The sequence below is a fragment of the Phaseolus vulgaris genome, chromosome 8 (assembly GCF_000499845.2).
Source record: "Phaseolus vulgaris cultivar G19833 chromosome 8, P. vulgaris v2.0, whole genome shotgun sequence".
NCBI classification, from domain to species: domain Eukaryota; kingdom Viridiplantae; phylum Streptophyta; class Magnoliopsida; order Fabales; family Fabaceae; genus Phaseolus; species Phaseolus vulgaris.
Window position 1 is genome coordinate 28738895 of NC_023752.2, and position 23955 is coordinate 28762849.

General features: G+C 41.9%; 3 protein-coding genes across 3 annotated transcripts; 1 reads left to right on the top strand and 2 right to left on the bottom strand.

Annotated features, from left to right (window-relative positions):
* Nucleotides 1-1746: 1746 nt before the first annotated feature.
* LOC137824890 (uncharacterized) lies at nt 1747-2439 on the bottom strand. Its single transcript, XM_068630568.1, has one exon. The coding sequence runs from the start codon at nt 2437-2439 to the stop codon at nt 1747-1749; it is 693 nt and encodes a 230-aa protein (XP_068486669.1).
* Nucleotides 2440-3376: 937 nt separating this feature from the next.
* On the bottom strand, nt 3377-7731 carry LOC137824891 (uncharacterized). The gene is made up of 4 exons (XM_068630569.1): nt 6658-7731; nt 5658-6273; nt 5003-5473; nt 3377-3960 (listed from the first exon to the last, which is right to left on the bottom strand). Exons 1-4 carry the CDS (start codon nt 7729-7731, stop codon nt 3377-3379), a joined length of 2745 nt encoding a protein of 914 aa, XP_068486670.1.
* A 9615-nt stretch (nt 7732-17346) lies between these two features.
* On the top strand, nt 17347-18057 carry LOC137824892 (uncharacterized). The gene has a single exon (XM_068630570.1). The coding sequence runs from the start codon at nt 17347-17349 to the stop codon at nt 18055-18057; it is 711 nt and encodes a 236-aa protein (XP_068486671.1).
* The last annotated feature ends 5898 nt before the right edge of the window (nt 18058-23955 follow it).

The window sequence follows — 23955 nt, forward strand, 5'->3', positions numbered from 1 at the left end:
GAGGCTGAGTACATAGCTGCTGGAAGTTGTTGTGCATAGATTCTATGGCTCAAACAACAACTTGCAGACTTTGGATTACAAATCAGCAAAGTTCCTTTAATGTGTGACAACACAAGTGCCATCAATCTTACCAAAAATCAGATTCAGCACTCAAGGACCAAACATATTGAGATACGCCATCATTTCATCAGGGATCATGTAAGCAATTGGGACTGTGAAGTGAAGTTTGTGGAGACAAAACTGCAGTTAGCTGATATCTTCACCAAACCTCTACCAAAAGAGAGGTTCTTCTTTCTAAGAAATGAGTTAGGTATCCTTGATCTAAATAATCTCTCCTAAATCTGTTAGAGTCTATTTCTAAGACAAATAGGGGGAGAATTAATTGGTTCTTGTGTATCTTTCTCTAAAACTGTCTAATTTTGTTAAAATCTCTAATATAAAACTGTTTTCTGCTGCTGCTGATAAAAACAACCGATTGTTTCGTATAAAGAACCGATTGTTTATCTGAAAATATGCTTTCAATATGTGAAAATCTAACCTGTTGTTGTAAGAAGCATTGGATTGTATATATGCTATTTTTGCGGGTACTGCTTCAGATTCAATCAGATCTAACACAAGCACCAGGGATTTGTCTTCATTAAATAGGGAGATATTGTTGAACCAAGTGTGTTCAAGCTTTGAAGAATCCAAACCCTTTGAAGGATAATGAAAGGCTACATGTGCTTGTTGTTGCTGAGCTGTCTTTTAGATAGGATCTGGGGTAGAATTAATGTATAATCCACTCTTGATTGAATCCAAAGCATTGGCATTCTCAATCCTTTTAAAAGAAAAGTGTTTTTCAAACTAAGTGAAAAACAACCAATTGTTTTGTCGAAACAACCGATTGTTTTATACTTAAGTGTTTTTAGAAAAGGTTGAAAACTGTTTTTATGGTTGAATTGATGTCAAAACCAAAACAACCGATTGATTCGTGGAAACAACCGATTGTTTGTTTCGGGACCATAATAGAAAACTGTTTTGTGCTTTGACTAAGCATTAAATGTTTTTCTAACTGTTTAAGTTCCAGTTTTTAATGCTTTGACCAATCTTTAAATCCAATATATAGTTTGTTAAGATTTGATAACAAACAACATCTTTGAATATATACAGAAAAACATATTTGAGTTTTTCACTGATTTTTTATTAAGAGAAAAAGTTTAGATATCTTAGAGATTGAGTTTGATTAGAGAGTGTGAGATAGGATTTTCTGCTTGTATTGATTTCAGATTCGTTCTGTAACAAGTGTAATCCTTTGTATCTTTTGAAAGAACCTTGTGTGGTTGCTGAGAAGTGTTGTGTGTTCTTGAGGGAATCAAGATCAACATTCTTAGTGTTGTTGTGCTGACCAAGAGAAGTGTGTGTCTTGAGGGGATCAAGGTCACTTCTTTGGTTGTGTTGTAAGTGATCTAGGTTTGATTGCTTAGTGGATTTCCTCAGTGGTTTCTGAGAAGACCGGATGTAGCTCTGGGTTTAGAGTGAACCAGTATAAACCTCTGTGTGCATTCTCTCTATCCTTAATCTCTTTAAATTCAGTTTTTATATTTGTAAACTGGTATAAACAACCGATTGTTTCTGTGAAACAACCGATTGTTTTTCTGGTGTTGTGCTTTGTGCTTTGTGTTTTGAAAAACTGGTTTCTTCATCAAGATATTCTTGAAGTAATTTCATTCAAGGCTTAAAAGTTTTCGAAAACCCTCTTTAAACCATTCACCCCCCCCCCCTCTCTAGTTTAAAGCTATACATTCTAACATTGCCACCAATCTTCCTCTCCAGGACGTCTCCTGCTGGTTCGGGTCGCCTCTCCCTAGCAATCTCTGCACGGGCGACCCCTTCTTCACTTGGGTCTCGTGTGGTGACCATGAACACCCCTCTCTTTGTCTTGAGGCTATTCTCATAACATCTCTTAGCCTCCTTCTGATCTGACTTGATGGTGATCACCTTTCCTCCCAAGTTAGGCAGCTTCATCTTCATGTGCCTCGTCGATGCCACCGCCCTTAGCCTGTTTAGTCTGGGTCTACCCAACAACATGTTATAGGCTGAGGGGGCGTTAACGACGAGGTAACTTATGTTCTCTGTGCGAGACACGACTCCATCTGTGAAGGTGGTCCTCAGCTCTAGGTGCCCACGCACCTCCACCTGGTCTCTTGCAAAGCCGTACAAACAGCCAGTGTAAGGCCTCAATTGATCAGGGGACAACTGCAACTTGTTGAAGGTCGTCCAAAACATCACATTTGCCGAGCTCCCCTGGTCCACCAGTACACGGTGTACCTTTCTCCCTGCGGTCACTACCCAGATCACCACAGAGTCATTTTCGTGGGGGACGACATCTCGAAGGTCGGCCTTGGTGAAGACAAGGTCAACGTCAAGGGCCTGATCTGCCTCTTGCGCCTCTCCTGACATCACCGCTTGATATGATTCCAATAACAAGATAGCGATGTTTCATAGACATGTTATGGATTCAACTTGAGTTGGAATATGATTAGACACTTTTCTAGAATTTGATCAATGTTCTTTCATTCAAGAACTCACCAAATCATAAACAACAAAGCCAAAACTCATACGGAAACCCATTTCTTGCCAAATGAACCGATTAAAATGAACAAGAAAGCTAAAGAACTGATAAAAACTCTCTAGAAAGCAAATGAACTGAACAAAAGCATAAAAGGAAGCTAATGAACCAATTAAAATAGTCAAGAAATGAAATGAACCGAACAAAACAGGATAGGAATCAAATGAACCGAACAGAAGTGCAAGAAAAAGCAAATGAACCGATTACAAAGATTAGAAAAGCCTAAGACATGTTTTTAGAGTTTATTTGTGAATGGAAATGGATGAATAAGATAGAAAGGAGAAGAGAACTTATGTGGTTGGAGTCCTTGGAGAGGAACACGCCACTTGAAGGATGCAAAGCTTCAAGATGAGTGTAGATGCCGCCACTTGAGGTTCCAAGATTGCTCTCAAGATAACACTAGAATAAGAGAAGACACAAGTCTCTCAATCACTCACCAATTTGGGAGAATTTCTGTACTCAAAATATCAAATCTGTATTTAGAAGGACTCAAGCCCTCCTTATATAGGAGAAGGACCGGTCATGTAAGTACAAGAAGCTTACAAAAGAAGCTAACTCAAGTTCCCTTGTAACTCTCCCACTTCTAGCGCCTAAAGTGAAGGAGGAGGGGATATCTACTAGAATGTTCTAAAGTTAATATCTAAAGATGTTTTACATAAGAGGTATCTTTAGGTTTCCCTCTTAGCACCTTCCTAAACACTATATTTAAGCATTTTAAAGTTTATACAAAAGATACTACAAAAAGAGAAAACATCTGACCACTACTTCCTAATTCCTTAAATTTGCTCCTTGTAATCCTTTGAGGTAAAAATGATGATGAGCTAATAATCTTTTGAGCATCTTCATCTTCGTCTTCTTTCTCTTCTTGATCTTGATCTCCATCATACTCCCCGAGTTGGAGAGTGTTCGACCCGAATTCTGGAGACCTACAAAAAAAGGAGTTAGATCACTGATATTAAATGTATGGCTTCCAAGAAATGTATCAGGCATATCTAACTCATAAGCATTATTATTAATCCTATTTAGGACTTGAAAAGGTCCATCTCCACGAGGCATAAGTTTGTACTTTCTTTGAGTAGGAAAACGATCTTTCCTCAAGTGAAGCCAAACCCAATCACCTACATCAAACAATAATGCTTTCCTCCTTTTGTTGGCAAGTTCATCATACTTGCTAACTTTCTTCTCAATTCGTAACTTGATGTCATTATGCAAATTTTTTATAAAAGAAGCCTTTTCATCCCCATCTTTGCATAATACATCATCAAGTATCGGAATAGGTAGAAGATCAAGAGGTGTTAAGGGATTAAACCCATAGACAACCTCAAAAGGAGAATGTGAGGTGGTAGAATTTACTACACGATTATAAGAAAATTCAACACATGTGGTAGTAAATCCTCCCAAACCCTTGGATTCCCAGAAATAAAGCATCTCAACATTTGTCCCAAGGTTCGATTGACCACTTCGGTTTGACCATCGGTTTGGGGGTGGCAAGTAGTAGAAAATAAAAGTTTAGTACCAAGTTTCCCCCACAAGGTCTTCCAAAAGTGACTCAAGAACTTGGAATCTCTATCGGATACTATACTTCTAGGAAGTCCATGTAAACGCTCCACTTCCTTGAAGAAGAGATTTGCAATGTGACATGCATCATCCACTTTGTGGCAAGGAATAAAATGTGCCATTTTGGAAAAACGATCCACTACCACAAAGATAGAATCCTTACCCTTTGATGTCTTGGGTAATCCTAAGATGAAATCCATACAAATATCAACCCAAGGCATTGAAGGGATAGGGAGAGGGGTATATAAACCATGGGGTTGCACTCTAGATTTAGCCTTACGACATGCAATACATTTATCACACAAATTATGAACATATTTTTGCATATGAGGCCAAAAGAAATGCTCATGTAACACATCTAAAGTTTTTGCAACCCCAAAATGTCCCATTAATCCTTCCTCATGTGCTTCTCTAACAAGAGATTGTCTAATAGAGCTATGGGGCACACAAAGGCGTTTTCCTTTAAAAAGAAAGCCATCTTGTATAAAAAAAATTTTGTGTCCACCCTTAGCACACTCTTGATAGATAAGAGAAAAATCAAGGTCATCATGATAAAGATCCTTAATATGATCAAACCCAAGAAATTGAGAACCTAAAAGATTGAGCAAGGCATATCGTCTAGAAAGTGCATCGGCAACAACATTAATTTTGCCTTGCTTATGTTTGATCACATAAGGAAATTGCTCAAGGAATTCCACCCACTTAGCATGCCTCTTATTGAGCTTGTTTTGGCTTTTCAAATATTTAAGAGATTCATGATCACTATGAATCACAAATTCTTTAGGAAAAAGGTAATGTTGCCAAGTAAACAAAGCTCTAACAAGTTGAGATGACTACCTTTCAATTTCTCACTAAAATAAGTTGTCGGGTGGCCCTCTTTAAGGAGAACAGCCCCAATGCCTATACTTGAAGCATCACATTCTATCTCAAATGTTTTAGCAAAATTAGGAAGGGCTAAAATGGGAGCATTAGTCAATTTTTCTTTTAAAACATCAAAAGCGTGTTGTTGCTCTTCTTCCCATTTAAAAACCACATCCTTTTTTACTATATCATTGAGAGGGGCGGCTATGGTACCAAAGTTGGGCACAAACCTTCTATAAAAAGAAGCAAGGCCATGAAAACTTCGGACATCATTCACATTGGTAGGTGTTGGCCAATTTTGAATGGCGACTACCTTGGATTGATCTACATGCACCCCTTTAATGCTAACAACAAACCCTAGGAATTCTATATGATCAAGTGCAAACATACATTTAGCAAGGTTAGCATACTTGTCTAACATCCATCTTATGGTCAAGCAAAGACAAGCTATAAATGAGGATATCATCAAAATAAACAACTACAAACTTACCAATGAATGGTCTTAAAACATGATGCATGAGACGCATGAATGTACTTGGTGCATTAGTTAAACCAAATGGCATAACTAACCACTCATATAAGCCAAAGTTGGTCTTAAAAGCGGTCTTCCACTCATCACCCGGTTTTATACGGATTTGATTATACCCACTTTTAAGATCAATTTTGGTAAAAATTTGGGAACCATGCAATTTATCCAACAAATCATCAAGCCTAGGGATGGGATGCCTATACTTAATTGTAATGTTGTTTATAGCCCTACAATCGGAACACGTCCTCCATGTCCCATCTTTTTTAGGGACAAGTATAATAGGCATGGCACAAGGGCTCATACTATCTTGAACCCACCCTTTAGCAATCAACTCTTCTACTTGTTGGCGAATTTCCCTAGTTTCACTTGGGTTGGTCCTATATGCGGGACGATTTGGTAAAGAAGAACCTGGAATTAAATCAATTTGGTGTTCAATCCCTGTTAAAGGTGGAAGCCCTTTAGGAGGATCTTGAAACACATCATGAAATTCCTCTACCAAGTTATCCAAACAATGCGGACTATCCTCAAGTTTTTCTAACTTAAGAGGTCTAGAAATAGCTAAAAAGATAGGATTTTGGGAAACTATTTCCTTTTGGACCACATGGCTAGAAATAAGAAGGGATTTTTTTGAACTCTTTACATTTTCACTCTCCCTCTTTTTCTTCATAAGAATTTGGTCTTCATGGATTTCTCTTGGAGAGAGAGATTTTAATATGACCTTGTGACCATGGAAATCAAAAGAAATTTTATTGGTAAAGCCATCATGAAAAACTTTTCTATCAAATTGTCATGGCCTTCCCAAAAGAACATGTGTAGCTTCCATGGGCATGACATCACACAAGACCTCATCTTTGTATTTTCCTATAGAGAAATTTATGAGGACTTGATTGTTAACAATGATTTCGCCCACCTCACTTAGCCATTGTAACTTATAGGGCTTTGTATGAGAGATAGTAGGCAACCCAGGCTTATCTACTACTCTTGTACTAGCCACATTGGCACAACTACCCCCATCCACTATTAAAGAACAAATGTTGTTTTGAATGAGACATCTTGTATGAAAAATATTTTCTCTTTGACTTTCATCAAAGGGTTGTAAAACTTGACCAAGAAGATGTCTCTCAACCAACAAATCTCCTTCAAGTGGACTTTCGCTCTCATGCTCACTTGATGTCCTAGAATGTGAAGAATGCTTAGGTGAATCGGAATCATGCTCACTAACTACAATGCCATTATGCACATACATATTCCTTTTAGAAGGACAATTAGAAACAATGTGACCATAACCCAAACATTTAAAGCATTTCTTACTAGACGATTTGATTGGAGATTTAGGAGTAGAAGTAGAAGGCCTAGACTCCTTAGGTTTGAAAGAAGAATCCTTAGAAGGAAGCTTTGAAAAAGAGTTTTTATTTTTCCAAGAGTTGTTGTAGTAACCATCATTGAGAGAGTTTTTAAAAGCATTTCTTTTAGCAATTTGGGCTTCAACCTTCATTGCAAGATGAACCAAAGATCCCAAAGATGAATACTCTTGAAGTTCAACAACATCTTGAATATCCCTTCTTAGGCCACTGAAAAACCTAGCTATCATAGCTTCCTCACTCTCTTTCAAATTAACTTGAAGTAAAAGCGTTTCTAACTCTTTAAAATAGGCATCCACACTTAGCGTGCCTTGTTGAAACAGTTGGAGCTTCAACATGAGGTCTTTCCTGAAGTGTGGTGGCACAAATCTAAAGTGCATACACTCTATCAAATCGTTCCAAGAGACCACGGGAGGTCTCTTGTTATAGAAAACGTCCGTTACAAGGTTATGCCACCATTTCATGGCATAATCTACAAATTCTAAGGTGGCTATCTTCACCTTTTGGTCCTCCTCAACCTCATAGGTGTTAAAAATGTGTTCACATTTAGCCTCCCACTCTATATAGAAATTAGGATCACTATCACCACTAAAGCTAGGGACTTTTACAAAAGGAACTTGAGGCTTGGTCTCTTGGTGATGTCTTTGTTCACGGTGGTGGCTTCCTCCATTGGAATGATGACGATGCCTCCTCCTTCTAGACTCCTCTCCATGGTCGTGAGCATTTGAAGAGTCTTTGGAAGAATGCCGAGGAGAAGTTTGTCTACCATGAAAAGAATGGGAAGATCTCTCTTGCTTCAATTTAACCTTTGCCATTCATTCTTCCAATCTTTTCAATGCTTCATCTTTGAGAGCAAGAGCCCTCTTTGCCTCTTTTAACTCATTAAGAACATAAGCCTTATGAGCAGAGTGTGGTTTTGAAGATTCAGCACTTGAATATGTATCCATTAGAAAAGGAAAACATCAAACACAAGAGCAACCAATGGTAAGAAAACAAGGTTAGCAAAGAACAAGTATAACAATGTGCCGAAAGGTAGAAATCACTCAAGTCACTCTAAGAAGGAATACTTCCCTTAACCAATCTGCTCTTGAGGCCTTAGTAACCTCAAATGAAAGATGTCAAAGCAAAAGCACTCTATCTCAAAGCCAAAGCACCACAAAACTTAAAGAACAATAAAAGACAAACAAGAAAAGGTATAAACAAGAAAGGCTATAACAAAAGGAATACAAGAGATATGACAAACACAAAGAATAGTGAATAAAAGACAAGCAAGAAAATAAGGTACTCAATGAAAGGATGACACACAACAGAAACCTAGAGAAAAGCACTAGAATAGATGAAGAAAACAAAAACATAACTACTCGAAAAATATTTTTGTGCAAACTGTGCGTGACTTCACAGATTTATCTGGATTTGTATAAAACGAACTGGATTATGAAATTGTAACCACAAAAATTTCAAGATCTTATCTCCACAATGGCACTGGAATTACACAAAAATAGTAAGTCAATTAATTGCGATAAACTTTGCAAAATCATTGCCAGATTACCGTATTTTTTTCGGCAGAATTACACACTGAACGTATTTCATTTATGATTTTTTTTGTACTTGGAATTTTGATGTACTTCTTTTTTCTATTTTTTATAACACTTTGAAGAACTCAAATCCAGAATTTCAGAAATTTCCAGTAAGCAAATAAATTGCAATAAATCGAAACAGTCAGCACGTTTTCAAGAAAACAGAGGAAACCTAATAGGAAAGAAAAACAGAATTAAGAACTAGCAAAGACATAATAGAAATGATGTTTAAGAACTTATATAGGTGTATTACACAAGTATGAACTCAATACTAAAAAAGAAAATGCACCAAAGGATCAAGAAACAAACACATAAAACTGTACTAAACACAAAATCAAGAAACAAAAATTACAACAAAAGGACCACATAGAATTGATAACATTTTTTTGGAGAAACATGACTTTGACAAAACTTATAAGGATTCAAAAATCAAAATGACACAAACACAATGTAATAACAACAAGAAAACAGCAATAAATACCCAAAATAAACCTAAATCAGAAAGGTAACAACAAGAATGTAAAGTTCTTGAACTAAAAGTGGCAAAACAACTCAAACACAAAAAAGAACAAACCTAAGACTCATGATACCACATGATATGATTCCAATAACAAGATAGCGATGTTTCATAGACATGTTATGGATTCAACTTGAGTTGGAATATGATTAGGCACTTTTCTAGAATTGGATCAATGTTCTTTCATTCAAGAACTCCCTAAATCATAAGCAACCAAGCCAAAACTCATAAGGAAACCCATTTCTTGCCAAATGAACCGATTAAAATGAACAAGAAAGCAAATGAATCGATAAAAACTCTCTAGAAAGCAAATTAACTGAACAAAAGCATGAAAGGAAGCTAATGAACCGATTAAAACAATCAAGAAATGAAATGAACCGAACAAAACAGGATAGGAATCAAATGAACTGAACAAAAGTGCAAGAAAAAGAAAAAGAACCGATTATAAAGATTAGAAAAGCCTAAGACATGTTTTTAGAGTTTATTTGGGAATGGAAATGGATGAATAAGATAGAAAGGAGAAGAGAATTTATGTGGTTGGAGTCCTTGGAGAGGAACACGCCACTTGAAGGATGCAAAGCTTCAAGATGAGCGTAGATGCTGCCACTTTAGGTTCCAAGATTGCTCTCAAGATAAGACTAGAATAAGAGAAGACACAAGTCTCTCAATCACTCACCAATTTGGGAGGATTTCTGTACTCAAAATATCAAATCTGTATTTAGAAGGACTCAAGCCCTCCTTATATAGGAGAAGGACCGGTCATGTAAGTACAAGAAGCTTACAAAAGAAGCTAACTCAAGTTCCCTTGTAACTCTCCCACTTTTAGCGCCTAAAGTGAAGGAGGAAGGGATATCTACTAGAATGTTCTAAAGCTAATATCTAAAGATGCTTTACATAAGAGGTATCTTTAGGTTTCCATCTTAGCACCTTCTTAAACACTATATTTAAGCATTTTAAAGTTTATACAAAAGAAAAGAGAAAACATTTGACCACTACTTCCTAATTCCTTAAATTTGCTCCTTGTAATCCTTTAAGGTAAAAAGGATGATGAGCTAATAATCTTTTGAGCATCTTCATCTTTGGCTTTTTTCTCTTCTTGATCTTGATCTCCATCACCGCTCGTGCATACTTCTTCTGCTGAGAAGCGGTGCACCCTCCTCCTGAGAAACCCCCCGAAATAGTGTGAATTTCCCCATGCACTGGTATCTCATGCCCCTGGTTATCTCTTGGCGCTGTCAAGACCTGGGCTCCCTGTGACTCCACCAAGTAGCCCTTCAGGAAACCATTTTTCACCAGCTCGTCTAACTGGTGTCCCAACGCCAAATAGTTTCATATTGGGTGGCCAAATGCTTGGTGGAACTCACACCAGGCGTTCTTGTTAGGTCCCAACTTCTTGTCAGTCTTTGCGGTTATCTTCAATCTATCCGCTATGTTGGGGACGATGATCAGGTCCTTCAATTCTACTACTAAGATGTGCCTTTGTGGTACATTCTCCCTTGTGCGCCCCCTGGTTTGGGGCTTCCTGGGCTCGTAAGACTGATGCTTCGCTGGGGCCCTCTTCTCCGTCGTTGCCTCATGCACTCTCACGGGCTAAGGTCGACGAAGTGCTCACGCGCACGAGTGGACAACGCATGTACATTTCTCGTTGACCTCTCCTTCTGCGACAATATGGGCCACCACTCGACGCCTAATCTCGCCGAAAGTTATGGGGCAGTTCTTGATGAGCGATTCACTAAAGGGTCCCGGCACGATCCCCTTCCTGAACGCGAGTACCGTCATGGGCTTGTCCTTGGTGTTCAACCTCACCACCTGTGCCCCAAAACGAGTGAGGAACTCCTTCAGGACTCTCCCTGTTACTGTCTTACGTCGAAAAGATCGTAAGAAATGGGTGGGGGAGCACGATTTGCGATGTACTGCTCTCTGAACAGCTTAGAAAGTTGCGTGAACGACGTCACGTGGCCATCAGAGAGGCTGATAAACCAATCCATCGCTGTGCCCACCAACGTGCTCATGAAAAACTTGCATTGCACCGCGTCAAACCCCCCAACACCTGTGAGATGAGCCTCTAGGTCCTCTACACCTGTGAAGGTGGCTTTGGGCCCCACGAACGTGGCTGGTATCACGGTGTCCATGATCGCTTGTGAGAATGGCATTGGGAAGTCCCTGGGTAGTGTCTCAGGTTCTTGCTCTTCCACCTCACGTTCCCCTGTCTGATTCCGCAAATCCCTGCGCAATTCTTCATTGGTTCTTTGCAATTCTTCATTCCTTGCTAGCGACGCAGCCAGATCAATCTGGATACGTTCTTGATTCGCTCTTGATGCCGCCACAGTTTCTTGGAGGGCCTGCATCGTTTCCATGATCTGTTGCAGGGTGAGGCTCTCGCCTCCATTTGGTGCAACGGATCCTTGCCTCGTGTTTCTCATCTTGATGGATCTTTCTTCGATTCTTGTGAATGGGACAATGTTTTAAATTGTGCCCCATGGTGGGCGCCAAATGTTCCTGCTAGTTGACTCGATTACCTTCGTATGTCTATGATGATCACACACCCAATTTTCTCTACCTTCGTTTGTGCCTTTCTTTGATCAAAGACCTAAAAATGCAAAGACAAAGGGCGCCCTAGAGGCCGTTTTCACTCTGATGCTCAAGTCAGTACTAGGCCTAGGAAACACCAAAACACTTAGCCGAAAAGCTCTGTGTAATCTTTGTGTGTGTATTCGCGTAAATGTTGCATACCTTATTAGGATTGATACTACCCTTTATATACTCTAGGGTTTCCGTTGTTTCCGCTAACCGCAATTAGGGTTACTGAGGGTGTGCCTTAGCGCCGCTATCACCCACTCTTAGGGCAATCTAGCGCATAAGGCTCCCTTACTGGAGTGCAACCTCTGACGGGATGACCACCTAGGTACCAACTTGTGCACCTAATCTCTGGGGCCATCCGTCCTGGGAGTTCCCTCGTTGTTCACGTGCCATGCATGCAACTTACCCCTGGAAAGTAACCCTCACAGGCCTTAGCTCTTCTAGTGGCTCTTTACTTGTGTTACGCCTGAACACATCATTCACACCACACGCATGGACCCCTCGTGATCTAGTCTTCTTCCTACGGGTAACTGGTGTGTTGTCTAGGATCCACCTCTCGTGGCCTAGCTCCACTGTTTGACTCGCCGATGTCCGAGGACACGTCAACACATCCTGATGACCGACGCCTGACTACTCCTCGAAACTCTGGGCGTACCGCTTGTGGGGCCCAGCTTACGTGACCGACGCCTGATTTGGTGCATAATTTTGGTGTGATTCCAGCGCCAAAAGTTTGCTAAGACCTTGAATTGTTTGTGATTCAAATTTCAGAATCAGCATAAATTTTATAAGTCACGCTTTTTGTACCTAAAAATTTCCAGTAGTACTATTTTGGTTTTTTTTAATCAATTCTAGTGCCATTCTCTAGGTTCAATTTGTGAGCCACCTTTTGTTGAGTGCCTATTTGATTGCTTGTCAAATTTATTCAATATTCCTTCTAGTTGTGTCCTATAAATCAATCCATTTGCTGTTGTCCTATTTTTAAATTTGAATTGTTTATTGCTTTCATTTCTTGACCTCTAAATTGTTGGTGAACAAAATTCAAATTGGTGCTTGTTAAGTGGAATTAACCTTGTGGTGAGTCCATCCCTACTTAGTAGGTATTGTTTTGAAGATTTTAATTGGCTAACCATAAGAGGTTAAGGTAAGGAGCTGCAGCAAATATAAATCCAAACACATACACATTGTAGAACACATCAAAGAAGATCAACCACAAGCCAAGGAGTGCATAGTTAGGAAAGCTAAATTTTATTTTGTGTAATTCAAATTCTTTGTATTTCCTTTGAGTTGTAATTACATTCAATCTTGTTTAATTAGTGGAATAATTACGTGTAGACGGTGAGTGTGTCTTTAATGGCTTCAAGTGTCTAGAAGTCTCACCTTAGGAAACGTCTAGTTTAAAGCTTTCTAGTTAGCAATCTTTAATTTGTGCTTAGTAATTGTTTGCTTTAATTACTTGTCTTGTATTTCTTTTAATTGCTTTGCATTGTTTTCTTTGCATAAAATTGTGTCTTCATTCTACTTGTGACTCACATAGTTTACTTAGAAAAAGGTGAGAGACAAGTTTTGAGGGATAGTTTTTGGCAAGGAAAGACTTGGTACTTAAGAAGTCCTAGTGACTCACCTCTCTTTCTTGGAAAGCTACCTTCACTACTATCCTTATCTTTTTTTAGGTAAAATACTTAAGACACAAGTCTTTAACCATGTCTTCTCCATCTCACAATTCTAGTGAAAGTGATATGACAATTCTTAAAAACCTTTTGGAAAAAGTTGCCCAAGATGTTCAAGCACTTTCATTTAGACAATTGCATCATGAGACTCAATTTGCTCAAATGCAAGATGATTTGAAAATGGTTAAAGATGAGTACACTAAATCCAAAAAGAGTTCACATACATATAGCTCTAGGGGTAATGAATCATGTGGGGAACAAAGCCTTAGGATCAATGAATATTATCAACCACCCCCAAGAAGAGTTAGAAAAGAAAAGAAAGAAAGCCCTAGAGAGGTTAGGATAGATCTACCTCATTTCCATGGTAAAGAGAATGTAGAAACCTATCTAGATTGGGAAATGAAAGTAGAAAAATTGTTTGTTTGTGACCATGTGAGCGAAGAAAACAAAGTATCCTTAGCCACTCTAAATTTCCAAGGCAATGCAGGCATTGGTGGACGGCCCTTGAAAGAGAGAGACGTCTTCATAAGGATCCTCCCATAGAATATTGGAATGATCTTAGGGGAGCCTTAAGACGCTGCCATATTCCCTCCTATTATAATAGGGAGTTAACGGACAAGCTCCAAAGACTCCAACAAAGAACCATGAGTGTAGAGGAGTATAGGCAATAAAATGGAACTATATATGATGAGAGCCTCCATTAGGAAAAACGAATCCACCATCATAGCTAGGTTTTTAAGTGGGCTTAATCTTGAGATTAGAGATAGATTTGAACTTCTACCTTAACAAGACTTGAATGATTTGGTTCAACTATGTATCAAGGTTGAACAACAAAATTTAAGGAAAACTTCAAGTCATAAGGAAGGTTCATACTCCAACTCCTATCCAAGAAGAGATTTTAAAAGGGAGGAGAGTACACCTAAGGAAAAACCAAAAGAGACTCCCAAAAGTATAGGTAAAGATATGCTCTCTCCACCCATTCGCACTAGGGATGTTAAGTGTTTTAAATATTTTGGAAGAGGCCATGTGCAAGCTCAATGCCCAAATCAAAGAACTTTATTTTTAAGGGGGGTAGATGAGTATAGTAGTTGTGATGATGCACCTAGTGGGAAAGAAGAGGAGGAGAAAAATGAGAGAGTATATCCTTATGACGAGGAACTAATGATGATTAGGAGGACCCTTAAAAACCAAACTAGTGTGAACCAAGAAACACAAAGGGAGAACATCTTTCATACAAGATGCAAAGTTTTTGAAAACATATGTTCTCTCATTGTGGATAGTGGTTCTTGCTGCAATTGTTGTAGCACTAGGATGGTTGAAAAGCTACAGCTACAAGTAGTCCCTCATCCAAAACCTTACAAACTTCAATGGCTCAATGAAGATGGGGAACTAATTGTAGAAAATCAAGTGAAAGTCGAGTTTTCTGTGGGTAATTACAAAGATAACGTTTTATGTGATGTAGTACCCATGGAAGCTTGTCACATCTTATTGGGTAGACCTTGGCAATTTGACAAGAAAACTATGCATAATGGTCTAACCAATGAGATTACCCTCACCCATAATGAAAAGAAGTTTATACTCAATCCTTTACCACATTCACAAGTGGTAAGAGATCAAGTACAAATGAAACAAAAGAGGGATGAAGAGAAGAAAAAAAGAGAAAGAGAGGAAGACGAAAGGAAAGCTAGAGAAGAGAAAGAAAAGAGAGAAATAGAGATGAGGATATGCTTGAAGAAAAATCTATGTTTGGAGCTGAACCAGGTATAGATATAAATATTTCCTCCACAAAAAATATAGAAGAATGTTTGACTGAAAAGGAAGAAGAGGAAACCCACAAAGAAAAAGAGTCTTTTGTGACACTCCCTCAAAGCATGGCTGAGAAACAATCCTTAAAGGGGGATTGCAATACTTTGAACTCTTCTTTTCAATTATATAACGCTCATTCTTCTTTACAAAAATCTCAAAAATCAAACTTTGTGATGTTGTTTCCTATCTTGGGCAATAAACAACACAAAGTGAACAAAAATATTTTTGAAAGGGGTCATATGTTTTTCTTTCAAAAGAAATTTAAAGATAAAGGGCCTTATTTTTGTTTAGTTTTCTTTTCTTTTAAGAAAGAAATTTATCTTATGTTTGTTTGATGTTTATTGTAGATTGACGTTTGATCCGGTAGGACGAGCATAGTTGTCAAAGCAAGAGGCTGCTATCCGAGATCAACCCTGTGGATCTGAGGATAGATTTTCTCAAGAAGGAGGAGATGATGGACACAATCCAGCCACATACATACCCCTACTAATGACGAGGACGAAGCCTTGGATTTAAGGACCCAGCACCAATCCATTGAAAGGCCACCAAAATTTCAAATTGAGGCAACCACTAGAGTTATGGTCAAAGAGGGGTCAAGAGGACGCATTCTACATGTCATAAACTCTAGTGTAGAGTAGTATTTTAATTCTTGTCAAAATTATCATAGAAAATTTATTTGTAATTTTTCTTAGAATTAATTTTGGCACCTAAAACAACAACCTAGGTAAACTTAGAGTTTCTAAAAACCTCTAAATTTACCTAGGTCGGTCTAAAAAGCCCATGGAGGGGGTGAGCATACAAACTAGACACACCCCTCCCCATGTGTTCATTTAGGCTCCACTTTTGGGAGGGAATTCATTTGATTTTCCCTCCACTTTCTTTTGAATTTTCAGCCCTCTAAACACTATAAATAAAAGGGCTTAGCTCATGTAAATTCAAGATTAATACATTAGTGAATTGCTGCCAAAATGTGCAAATTTCACTTTGTACCGACCCATCCCCGGGCGTTGACCAAAGTCAAAGTCAAATATATGGTGGGACCCACCAAGGGACCCCAAGAGAGGAAGTCAATAGGTTGACCACGTTGGGCGTCGCCAGGTGTGGGCGTTGCCAGGTATGGGCGTCGCCAGGTTGAGGCGACGCCAGGTTCAGGCGTCGATAATGTCACCCCTCGATACCCGCGGGTAGGGAAGACCGTGGAGGGGGCGGCACAGTAAGAGGTCACGGTACGGGCGAGGAGGCCTCGGGCCCTGGTACCTCAGAACAGTAATAAAGAGAGGAGAAAGGTGGCATCAAGGCCATAGTCCCAGTACCAGTAAGGGGTAACCTGACTCGTGAAGTACCCACGCCACCTCTGGAGAATTCCTGGGACAGATACGACCCAGGAGAGGGCCACGCCCAGGGGTGAACCATGTGCATGGTACGAGAGGAAGGCAGATACACTCCCAGGGCGAGTGACTAGAAGCTGGGGCGCATGAGTTGGCACCCAGGTAGTCACCCCTCGCGCCAGATGCACTTCGAGGAAGGAAGACTTACACGCTGGAATTTCCCTAAGTTGGGTTACAGCGTTGTAAGGCCTTCCACGTGGAGTTGCGGTTAAGTCAGAAGGCCACGTGGCAGTAAGCACTGAAACCTAAGGTATATAAGCTTTTCTGAAATCTTAGTAAGGTACGCTTTAAACAGTTTACACACTTTCTGATCATTTGCTCGCTTACTCATTGTATGCACGAGTGGTTGGGAAGAGAGAGAGAGTTAGTTACGATTCAGTTACACACCTTCAGAGCATTCAGTTACGGTGCTCCGAGACGGAGGTGTTTGGTGTTTCTTGCTTGCTAACTTGATCGTCGGAGTGCAAACGGCCGCGAGGCCGCCCTTTGCTCACTCCTTTTCAGGTACTCACGGCGGAGTAGGGTGAAGATCTGAGTTGGAGACGAAGGAGTCCTTGTTCGCGAGTCAAAGCTACGCACGAAGATCTTCTCGGTCAACCGACAGGAACACACTTCTTGCCCAAAACCTCTTAGGTTAGGCTTTTAATCTTCACAAATTTCCCCTTTCCAAGTAGAGTTGGCCTCACCACTCTCAAATCCTACCTCTCATGCACCTTCAAGGTCACCACCACTCTTAGGAGGACCTTGCTTCATCTTCAATCCATGATGCTTCCGCCATTCACCAACAAATTCTGAAAATATGAAGGCTCATCTGCATCAAGTGGTGATCTCGATGGTCACGGTAGGGAGAAGGGTACACCGAGTCCTCATCGACCAGGGGAGCTCGGTCGATGTAATGTTTTGGTCAACCTTTAACAAATTGCAGTTATCGTCCAACCAGCTGAGACCATACGACGACTATTTGTATGGCTTCGTGGGAGACCAGGTAGAAGTGATGAGGCATGTGGAGTTAAGGACGACCTTCACGGACGACACCTCATCTCGAACCATCAACATCAAATACCTTTTCGTTAACGTTCCTTCAGCCTACAACATCCTCTTAGGCAGACCTGCCCTGAACAGGTTAGGAGCAGTGGCCTCGATGAGGCACATGAAAATCAAGTTGCCTTCCCTTGAGGGAGGGGTAGTTACAATCAAGTTCGACCAGAAGGTGGCAAAAAAGTGCTACGAGAATAGCTTGAAGGCTAAAAGGGGAGTATGTGCAATCACCGCCCAGCCCCAGGAGGCAGAAGGGGTCACACGTGCGGAGATCACCCGGGAAAGGCAACCTAAGCCTGCAGGCGAGGTTCAGGAAAGAGAGATCGGAGGAAAGAAGTTCAAGCTTAGCAAGTCCTTAAGCCAAGAAATGCAAAACCAGATCGCCGAAGTCATAGCACGGCATCTGAACGCCTTTGCATGGTCTGCCTCGGACATGCCCGACATCGACCCTGACTTTCTGTGCCATCGGTTCACGATGGATCCAAAGGTCAAACCTGTCCTACAAAGGCAAAGGAAGTTCAACGAGGAAAGACGCCTAGTCATCAGGCAAGAGACCCAAAGTTGTTGAGTGTCAACCACATAAAGGAAATCCAGTAGCCTGAGTGGTTGGCAAATGTGGTGTTGGTCAAGAAGGCCAACGGGAAGTGGAGAATGTGCGTCGATTTTACGGATTTGAACAAGGCCTTTCTGAAGGATTCGTTTCCGCTGCCCAGCATCGACGCCTTGGTGGACAGCGCATCAGGCTGCCGACTTCTCAGCTTTCTGGATGCGTTCTCGGGGTATAACCAAATTTGTATGCACCCCCGAGATGAGAGCAAGACGGCATTCATGACAGAGCTATCCAGTTATTGCTACAAGGTTATGCCCTTTGGGCTTGAGAACGTTGGCGCAACCTACCAAAGGCTGATGGACAGGGTTCTCGCCCCCATGATAGGGCGAAACATGCAAGCATATGTGGATGACATGGTCGTCACCTCCAAGGAGAAGGACCAGCACATTGTTGATCTAGAGAAGCTATTCACCATAATAGCCAGGTATAATTTTAGGTTAAATCCCGAAAAGTGCATATTCGGGGTGGAAGCAGGGAAGTTCTTGGGGTTTCTTCTCACCGAGAGGGGAATAGAGGCGAACCCCGAGAAGTGTGTGGCGATCATAGCGATGAGAAGCTCGACCTCGGTGAAGGAGGTACAACAGCTTATAGGATGAATGGTCGCCCTGTCCCAGTTTTTTTCAGCTGATGGAGACCAGGGGCATCCCTATTTCCAATGTTTGAGAAGGAACAACCGATTTGTGTGGACAGGTGAGTGAGAAGAAGCGTTCCTCAAGCTGAAAGAGTACATGGTCAACCCGCCTGTTTTGTGCAAACCGCTGCTAGGTACTCCCCTCCGTCTTTACTTCACTAGCACAGATTGAGCGATCATCTCGGTCATAGTACAACAGCAAGATCACGTCCAGAGGACTGTGTATTTTGTTAGCAAAGTGTTGTAGGGGCTCGAGGTGCGCTATCAGGCCATTAAGAAGGCGGCCCTAGCAGTGGTATTCACAGCACGGAGGCTCCGCTACTATTTCCAAAGTTTCACAGTGATCGTGATGACAGACCTTCCCATCCGCAAGGTCTTGCATAAACCTGACGTGGCGGGTCAGATGGTGCGCTGGGCGATCAAGCTGTCCGAGTTTGATGTGTAGTATGAGCCAAGAGGACCTATCAAGGGACAAGTCTACGCTGCTTCGTGGTAGAGCTCTCCTTGGCATCCACCCAGCTAGACACTGGAGATTTCCAGTGGGTCCTCTCCGTGGATAGGTCCTCTAACCAACAGGGCAGGGGGGTTGGTATCATCTTGGAAGGACTAAATGGCTTACTAATTGAGCAGGCCCTGAGATTCGCTATCAAAGCCAGCAATAACCAAGCTAAGTACGAAACACTGGTGGCAGGAATATTGCTAGCCAAAGAGATGGGCGCTCAAAGTTTATTGGTAAAAAGTGACACACTCCTAGTAACTGGACAAGTTATGGGTGAGTACCAGGCCAAGGATCCCCGAATGGCCTCATATTTAAAGTATGTGATGCTATTAAAAGAGACCCTCGCTACGTTCGAGCTGGCGCACGTTACTAGGGAGCATAATGCCTGAGCTGACTTGCTGGCCAAGCTCGCCAGTTGGAGCAAGGGGGGCCGACAGAAGTCAGTTATCCAGGAAACCCTAAAAGCGCCCAGGACCACCACAGGCTGCGCGGAGGAGGTCCAACAGGTGAATGTCTTAGAAGGTGGAAGGAGAGGGCATCGATTGTTAACTCAGGAAACATTGAGGGTACACAAGATAAGTGCCTACGACTTGTCAGTGGGAGAATCGTCGGACGTTTGCTTGGTCGACGTAGGTGAAACCTGGATGACACCCTATAGGCGTTACCTGGCTGATGGCCTACTCCCGCAGGAGCCGACGGAGGCCAAAATCCTCAAGAAGAGTGTATGCAAATACACTTTGGTGGATGAAAAATGGCTCAGACATGGCTACACTGACCCTATCTTGTCCTGTGTGAGCGGTGAGCAGTGCACACGTATTATGGCTGAGCTCCATGAAGGTATCTATGGGAGTCACATCGGCAGACGAACTCTCTCATCAAAGGTTGTTCGAGCAGGGTATTATTGACCGACCATGAGGGAGGACTGCACGAGGTATGCACAGTGGTGCAAACAATGCCAATAGCATGCGGATTGGCATCATGCACCCCCAGAGGAGTTGCGATCGATCCACAGCCCGTGACCTTTCTACACATGGGGAATTGACATTCTGGGCCCATTTCCCCTAGCAGTTCGCCAGAAGAAGTACCTGGTGGTGGCCATTGAGTACTTCACCAAATGGATAGAAGCTGAGCCTGTTGCACAAATAACAACCCACAAGGTAAAGCACTTCATGTAGAAGAACATCGTTTGTTGTTTTGGAATTCCAAAGCGTTTGGTGTTTGACAATGGCACCCAGTTTGCAAGTCAACAGCTAGGAATGCTATGCACAGAGCTCGGCATCAGGCAAGTGTTCGCCTCGGTAGAGCACCCACAGACTAATGGGCAGGTCGAATCTGCTAACCGTGTCCTGCTCAGAGGCCTAAAGAGGAGGTTGGAGAAAGTTAAGGGGACTTAGGCAAACGAGGTCCCTCGTATTGTGTGGGCTTACCATACCACTCCCCAATCCACCACCAGGGAGACACCTTTTAGCCTGGTGTATGGGTTGGATGCTATGATTCTCATCGAGATCCAGGAAAGTTCACCGCGGTTCCAAAACTTTGTGGCAGAGGAATCTAACGAAGAAAGGAAAGTGAATTTAGACCTACTGGATGAGGTAAGAGAGGAAGCGCGCATCAAGGCTGAAGCCTTGAAAAGAAGGGTAGAGTACAAACAGAAGTTCAAGCTAAGACCTCGGCAGTTCCAGGTCGTCGACCTAGTAATGCGAAAAGTTCACCCCTATCAGCTGGAGAACAAGTTGTCTCCTAAATGGACTGGCCCATTCTGCGTGATAGAGGTACTCAGTAACAGAGCTTATAGGCTCGAGACCTTAGAGGGCGGGACTATTCCCCGGACATGGAATGGGGCCAATCTTAAGTTTTATTTCAGTTAATGCATTATGCTATTTGTGTATAGTGTGAATGTTTAAGGGGACACTCTTTTTCCCTTACTAGGGTTTTTTAATGAGGTCGCCCAATAAAAAGTTATTCGATAAACATGCTTGCAGTATACTTTGATAACACCAGGAACCTCCCTTTGGGGAGTATAAAGTTTCATAGTGATTCAGGCGTGAATACCTTTTGCTCAGAGAGGCTCTGAGTTCAAGTAACCCTGATCGCCGCTCGCCATTGTATTGGCACGAACCACAATGGAACCTCCCTTTAGGGAGTATAAACATTTATAGCGATTCGCATAAGAGGACTTGTTGCCCAGAGAGGCTCTGAGCTCAGGAACCCTGAATCACAATTTACCATTGATTGATTTATCATGATGACCATGTTACTTAAGCATGAGGCGATAATCGACGTTTATCAATTAATTGTTAAGTTACAAAAGTTGTGTTTGGTCGAGACATACATTGCTACTATACTAGTCGAAGTAAAGCAAGAAAACATTCATATATGTGCAAAAGGCGTAAATTGTTCATAAGATTACAAAAGTAAGGTGATAACAAGGGACTTCGTACTACTATTCCTCATCTACTAGTTGCCCATCCACGACAACTTTGCGTAACCTTATTTTGGAAAGGTCCAACTTGGGGTAGACACAGGTGACTTGGGAAACAACATCATCGAAACCCACCAAATAGGAGTTGGTGGCATCTTTGGTCAACTCCTCCTTGGCCTTCTCCAGCGAGGCATCCTTCTGCACTAGTTCCTCTTCTGGCTGGGCCAGCTCTCCTCTCAACTTCTCCACTTCAGCAATGAGCTCAGCATTCCTTGCGGACAATCCCAAGGCTTCCTTAGACTTTTCAGTCAAGAGGACCTTAGTCTCTTGGCAAGTCATTTGGAGTTCCCCTCCTCAGCTGAAGCTTTCCCTCTCATGAGTTTGGAAAGGGCAAGGCAGTTTGCAGCTAGGTACTGCCCCAGTTGCCCCACAATCTGACCAACCAGCTGGTCTTCTCTCAAGTTGTCCAGCTCGACCCTGGCCTCGACAGGGAGTAGGGTCTTCTCAAAGAAAGAAGTGGCATCCAAGGATGGATCCCATAACCCTCCTTTTCGAAGGTTATCTCCCCCACTCTCATGCACTCTAATGTCTTGAGCAGGACTGGGTAGAGGGAGGCGTTGGAAGGAGCCCGACCGTCATAGGTTGAGTGTTCGGTGGGCTAAGAGGCAGTTTTTCGTTTTCTCTTGAAAATGGGCCCCGAGCACGTGTGCTCATCGTCCGAAGCAGGCACATCCATTATCGCCTATATCTTCAGTTTTTTGGCAGGAGAGGCATGGGAAGCCGTTTTCATTTGTTTGGCCATAGCGGTCACATCCTTCTTGTTGAGTCTGAGCATGTTATCTACATAAACACAGGGAAAATTTAGCAAACACACACACATACAAGATATCTCTAGCGGGAATAAAGGGAAGGGGGATACCAATGTATGCCTTAAGACTCGTAGGGCAGTATTCATGCTTTATCAAGATAGCGGTGTTAAACACCACCTTGAGGTTGGAGAGGAAGAGGCACACCTCTTGTTCTCGTTGGGGCAGGTCTTCAAGGCATTTGGGTTTTTGGAATTCGGGTTCCTCAGTCCAATATAGAGGAAACCCATTCAGGAGGGTTGGATCGTTCTTGTTGCAGCGGATTTTGAAGAACTTGCCTTTGAAGCCTTTGTAAGATTGTTGGAAGAGAGACAACAAAACTCTCCCAGCAACTCCGTTGCTCACCCACAACTGGCGACCTGATCTCTTGGCTTAAAGAAATATAAAAACACTTCCACTAATGGCAGATGGCCAAAGTGGTGGCACAGGATGGAAAATCCCCGAACAAAAGCCCAGCTATTTGGGTGTAGCTGGGCAGGGGCAGTATTGATTTCAGTGAGGAAGGCTCTTTGTATACGGGTAGGCGAAGAAGAAGTTTTTTTAACACGATAGAATAAAAGAAACAAAAAGGGCCATCTGGATCCGATGCCTCATCACAACAGACTAGCTCGTCTACCATACAAGGCACTACCTTAACAAACTTATCGTCTTCTCTACCAAATAGACATTTCTTCTTAGGGTGCTCACTCTTCCTATACAACACTATTTTCTCACAGGTGGTAAACTCAGAGGTTTCTTCTAAAAGGGGGCTAGGGGCCCAGGGATACATGGTTTTGTAATCCATCATACAGGAAATCTAAAACAAAGAAAGCAAACAAACGAATACAATGCTCAGATAAAGAAACGCATGCGTTTTGAAGAAGGGAACGACAAAGTGAAAAATAGAGGCATTTACAATCATAATGGCAAGAAATGTAAACAGTCCCATCACAGTTATGAGCATATTAAAGGCATTTGAATAAATTAAAAGCAGGCACAAGATAAACGCACCTTGAGGTGATTGATGAAGTGAGGTGAGGAGGTTGGTTTGATGAAGTGAGGCGAGGAGGTTGGTTTGAGGAAGTGAGAGAGCAGAGTATTCGAAAGAGAAGCGCGAAAGGGAATGAAACAGTGAACAGAGCGTAAAATTTTGAAGGGTTAACGTTAACGTATAGGGGAAGCGAAAGCGGCAACGTTTCCCAACTGTTGGTGATGCCCACGTGTACGCTCATGATGGAGTATGGTGAGACGTCACCTCAAAACATTGTGTGCGTCACATCGCTCATAAGACACGTAGGTCGTTGTGGGCGAGCAGTTAGCCTCTTCATTGAAACAAGTTTCAGTTCGAGCCTAGGGGGCTTGTGTACTGGACCAGAGCGCTAGGCTCAGCGCTCGGTGATCGAACGTCAGCACCTGTGACAAGCAGGTGACGTTGAGTTAATGGGCCACGTGGGCCTCA

What these genes read in the sequence shown, in the direction of transcription:
- LOC137824890 (XM_068630568.1), bottom strand. Translation starts at nt 2,439, where the DNA reads ATGTCAGGAGAGGCGCAAGAGGCAGATCAGGCCCTTGACGTTGACCTT.
- LOC137824891 (XM_068630569.1), bottom strand. Translation starts at nt 7,731, where the DNA reads ATGGCAAAGGTTAAATTGAAGCAAGAGAGATCTTCCCATTCTTTTCAT. An exon ending in AGAGACATCTTCTTGGTCAA is followed by an intron (nt 6,274 to 6,657) that starts GTTTTACAACCC and finishes CATGGTCACAAG; the next exon opens with GTCATATTAAAATCTCTCTC. An exon ending in AAGTGGGTATAATCAAATCC is followed by an intron (nt 5,474 to 5,657) that starts GTATAAAACCGG and finishes CCTCATTTATAG; the next exon opens with CTTGTCTTTGCTTGACCATA.
- LOC137824892 (XM_068630570.1), top strand. Translation starts at nt 17,347, where the DNA reads ATGTTTTGGTCAACCTTTAACAAATTGCAGTTATCGTCCAACCAGCTG.